Raw genomic sequence first — 5,434 nt, 5'->3', positions numbered from 1 at the left:
CTTGCGGGTTTTCCGAAAGAAAGGATTAATCCGCAACTATAAAGGTGGAAGTAAACTTTGCACAAGCGTTGAAATGTATGTAGAAAGCTTTTCTGCGCAATACACCACTTAAAAAAAGGATATATAAACTTGATTTCTTTCTTCTGTCTGTTTCTCATTTTCCATTTCTGAAGTCTCGCAAACTACATCTCATTTCTGTCGTCTCACCCGATTTGTCTTCAGGTGAAAGCCGAAAGAGATATAGCGGGAAACGAGTTCCTTTGAAATTACATTTTTCGTACTGTAATTCATTCATCTATGCGTAAAGGGCAAGCTCTTCAATTGACCACCTCAATTGCAAGTAATTTTTCTGAAAGGACCTCTAGATGGGTTCTGCTCTTTTTTGCAAATACACTTAAAACAAGCAAACATAGTTTCTTTTTCAGTGTGACTTGTTTTTCTTTCTAACGCACTCGTATAGTACCTACAGAGAACAGATTTCTCAACTATTTTAGATGCTTATATTATTGAGAGAATTTAAAACTATGTATTTTAATAACAAATAAAAAAAGATATATATATATATATAATATAAAATTTAACATATTTTTTGTTAACTATAATATATTTAATTAGAAAATTATTTAATATATTAAAATAATTTTTTGTAGAAAAGTTATAATAATTTAAAACTCATCTACAATATGTGTTACATTGAAAGAGAAAGATGTCGAGTACGTGTTTTACCAGACCAGTCTCATAGCAATGGAAGGGCGAAAAACTGGTAAAAGGATCTCATCAATCCTATATAAGTCTGTCGATCTCCATCGCATACACTTGCTACAGTTACTACGATCGATCTTTAACCATTAAAATTCGCGAAAATTATAATTAATATATCTTTCGATTTGATAAAATAAATAATAGAGAAAGAAAAAAGTTTATAATAACACGAGTGTCTTAGTGAGCCTCTCATAAATATCGCCTACGTGATCGTGATATTTCTAAACATGAGTGCGTTCTTTCTTCAGATTATCTTCGCTATCATCGTCGTGATGATAGTAGCTACTGGGGCATACAAAAACAAGAAAGATATTTCTTTTTTCAATGCGGACATTATGTCTCATCGCAAACCTCGCTTGCGAAATTTTTTTTTTGATCAATCATTTTTCGACAAGATGATCGAGCAGCAAACTTCGCCTATTAGAGCAGTAAGAGATCAAACTATCAACCAGCAAGCTTTTCATCTGCCCTTGAAAGATCACATTACACATCCGCTTGAGTTTCCAATTCTTCATCATCAACCGTTTAAACAGAATTCCTTTACGGTAACGTCGTTTAAAGATAAACCGTTGTTCAGAGACGCAATATTAAAAAATCAAGAACTACGAGGAGAACGAGAGATCCTCAGAGACAATTCTTTCATCGGACAATCGCTTTCATCAGAGGAGATCTTTGAGAGACAAGCACCAATATATAAAAGCCAAATACCGTTTAAGGAGCAATTGTTTAAGATTGAGAAGCCATTGGAAAATTTACAGTATGGACAATTATCCTCAAGTCAACAAATATCGTCTCAGAAGCAACCAATTTTCGTCAAATTTCCTTCCATTTCCAATTCGATCAAGTTCGATCAAGATGAATCTTACAATAAACTGATCGATTTATATGGACGACATAAGGATATGCAAACTTTGCCGAATAAAGCAGGATTTTCAATGTACACTAAATACGGTAAATTTATGTATATTACACACACATATACATACATAATTTTAATATTAAAATTTTTTAAATAATAATAGATCAGCAGTTTTAATGACAGTTCAATTTTCTCTTTTCTAAATTTTTAAATTATTTTGTGTAAATTGCTTTACACACAAGAAATTTGATATTGAATTTTTTATTAACAATAATATTAAAATATAAAACAATTTGTTAATATTGTGATTGTTAATTGTAGCATTAAACAAGCTTATACCCTCGGTATTTTAAACTCATTGTATCGCATCAATTATTTTTTACAATAAATTTTCACAATTTAATTATATTGCGCGTCTATTGATATGATATCCATTTAATACGTATATATAATACATATTGTACATATACGTTTGCGCGAGTTTAAAAATATAGAATTACACTCCTCTCTCTAGAAATCAAATTTATTTTCTCTGGTATCAATGTTTATGTTTTACTAATATATTAAGAATTGTTTTTATAATGCATTATTTATTCAAACACAAAAGATGCTGATAATAATATATCGTGCTATACATGATCACGCATTTGACTTATCCGCGATGCCAACGGTTTCATCTTCCAAATATATTTCTCCATTAAATATAGAAATGCCTCCGACATCACCATCAACGTTCATTCATGGGTCTGATTTGCCTATGTCTTCTATTCCTTCAAGTGTTGGCGAAATTTATTCGTCAAAAGCTGCTAAGATGAAACTCCGTTCAGCATTGATGCCGGAATCGACTACATCATTGCCAGGCAACAATTGTAATGCGGTAAGCAAAATCTATGACAGTTGATATTTTTGGTTATATAATTAAAATTTAATTTTGCCTATATTGAATTTAATTCCCAGTAGAAAGCAAAATGTATTTTGTGGCAATTTTAACATATGTATTTTTACCAGTAATTATTATCGTAATAAATGAAAACCGTCACAAACTTGTCAGCTCTTTATCAAGTTTTTCCCGCTACATACATACATTTATTTACATTAATATAAAATCAACGAAATTTTTAGATAAAATTTTACGTTACATTATAAAATTGCATAATTTATATTTACATTTATTAATAATTAATTTACATTTATGTTAATTGTGTTAAAATGTTAATATACGTTATAATAATGTTTTAATATAATATAATAATTGCATGTAAATTTACATCATATTGTAATTTGTTAGCGCAATTTTGTGCATAATTTTGCATTTTGCTTATTATCAAATCCGATGTTAACAATATTCTTATTTATTATTTATTACATAAAACTTGAAGAGTTTTTTTACTTATAATTTTATATTAATAAAATTATATTATCTGTCACTATAATATACAATTGAATATTAAAAAACACACCACATAGAATGCACAAAATAGAAAAAGGTTGAATGTATCGAAAAAATATATTTGGCGTCCATTAACAACAGATCGATTAATAAAAGTTTATTATTGCTTTTAGCCAATCTACAGCTCCTCAACAACCATTCCATCAACCTCAGTTAGCACAAACCAATCCTCGATTGTAGGTCATATCTTAACGAGTTTAACAAAAAAGACCAGTTCGCCTGTCATGGATACAGCAACATCAATAGCACCGATTGTCGGAAAGTATGTACTATATATATAGTTGCTTTATTACCTGTGTGTTTGATTAATACAACAATGCAACTAACTACACAGTGTAAACTCGTAGTTATTAAATTTTATAACAAAAATACCATTCACACACACACAAATAACGTTGAATTTTTATTCGATTGTATTATTGCAAAATTTGTATGAAAATGATATATAATAATTGATATTGATTAACATTAATTTATAATTAATATAATTGATATTGCATTAAGTAAAATATTTTAATTATAGGTTTTTAATATAATTAATTTTATTATTTTATTATTATCATAATTTTTAGCCACATATATGAAAATTTGTAACTTTAAAATAATAATAAGAAAATTCATGAACTTCTAATCATGGAAAATTTTTCAAATTTAATATACTTGTTATTTTTTATTAGCTGTTATTTCTTAATAATATTTTCTACGATAAAATTTCTGTAATTATAAAAAGAAAAATAATAATATAGTAATATAAAATTTCTGTAAATGTAAAAAGAAAAAAAGCATATCAGCATACTACTTATATACATATATTGTTAGTACTGTAAATAATTTACAAAATAATATTCTAATTGCTCGGTATATCTAAATTTGATTTGTTTAGCACCCTCGGACCAATTCAGTTTCACGCTACAAAACATGGAGCTGTTGTGACATCTTCTCTTCCCACCCAGAATGAATTAAAGAGCAATATACATGTTCACTTGTTTATGAATATGCCGAAGAATAGTTTCAAAGCCAATGAGCAAGATCTTAAATTTCTGTTTCCGGAAACGCTGAAGGACGACATTAAAACTAGCACCCAAAATTCTATGTTAAATTACATTCTCTCTGAAGAGCATAAGAGCGGGATGAAGGATATTCAGAACTCCTTCACAGACTATGCGTTACCCGAAGGATTTAAATACGGATGGCCTTTACAACAATTCTCACAAGCAGAAACATCATTTGCTCCACTATCCTTGAACGGAAAGACAAACTTTGTTCTATCAAACATATCTACCATACCCATTTCGATTAATTCTTGGCCAATGGAGACCAACGGCAATTTTAGCACAATGTTACCACTGAAGTCCATAATAGCGACTAACACGACGACAAATAACCATTTGCCATTAAGTATGATTGTGATTATGATATCTCATTAGTTGATGATAAAGATTTACGGCTTTATATTTTATTGCAGGCATGAGTTTACCTTCAGATTTTATGGCAAGCATACCAAGTCCGACTCCAAGTATATCCAATAGTATATCTGGAAGCATAACTGGTGGCATATCAACAGGCATATCTAGCGGAATGATGGCGGACATGCCTGCGAGCATACCAACTTTGAATCTCGGGCAAAGTTTACACCGCGTGGAACAATTACGACAAATTCAAGAAGCAAGAAATCCCTGGTATCCCACAGGTATCTTAGCTATACGCTAAGTAAATCTTATATCTTTCTTTGATTTTGGACATTATGTTGTAACATAGCATTTTTAACGCAACATAAGTCTCTTCGAAGATACGTACGTTCGGCGAGAGTGTTTGAAAATTTAATAAAATAACGGAATACAATTTAGCTCGTATATTTAATTTTGACAAAAATTTATCTGTAAAATTCTTCAAATCTCTTTATGAAATTTATAACATTAGAACAACATAGGCCCGCGCTGCGCGCGCGCTTTTATTTATGGGCATTTTCCAATTCTTTTAACTTTTCTTTCCTAACTTTAACTTTTTCTTTCACAAATTGTCAAATTATCAAAATTCGCATGATTTAACAGTTGCAAATAATACAAATGGAGCAAGTAGCAGCGCAAGTAGAAGCGAGACAGCCAATCAGCATCGCGGAAAAGAGGCTTCAACGCTTCGATATATTCGAGTTCGAGGTTTCATGCCTTTTTTACAAAAGGATTTAAATTAAAAATTTAACTTTACGCGATACTTGCAAAATTCTCTAAGACTTATAATTAAATTTTACACACACACACACACACACACACACGCACATACGTACAATACAGAGGACATTATTATTTTTTAATCAAATTTTGTAAAAATTAGATCAATACTTAAAGTTTTCAGGAATAGATTTT

At 30.0% G+C, this 5,434-nt stretch overlaps 1 protein-coding gene across 1 annotated transcript; it reads left to right on the top strand.

Moving 5' to 3' along the window:
- Positions 1–683: 683 nt before the first annotated feature.
- Positions 684–4,781, top strand: LOC138944876 (uncharacterized). Its single transcript, XM_070315942.1, has 7 exons — positions 684–763; positions 944–1,713; positions 1,943–1,965; positions 2,229–2,498; positions 3,185–3,333; positions 3,955–4,469; positions 4,537–4,781. Exons 1-7 carry the CDS (start codon positions 684–686, stop codon positions 4,779–4,781), a joined length of 2,052 nt encoding a protein of 683 aa, XP_070172043.1.
- The last annotated feature ends 653 nt before the right edge of the window (positions 4,782–5,434 follow it).

Source organism: Polyergus mexicanus, unplaced genomic scaffold (genome assembly GCF_030449975.1).
Source record: "Polyergus mexicanus isolate NDT 795.1 unplaced genomic scaffold, iyPolMexi1.0 SCAF_3, whole genome shotgun sequence".
Classification (NCBI taxonomy): Eukaryota; Metazoa; Arthropoda; class Insecta; order Hymenoptera; family Formicidae; genus Polyergus; species Polyergus mexicanus.
The sequence above is the reverse complement of the archived record's forward strand: the minus strand, read 5'-3'. Positions and strand labels throughout refer to the sequence as shown.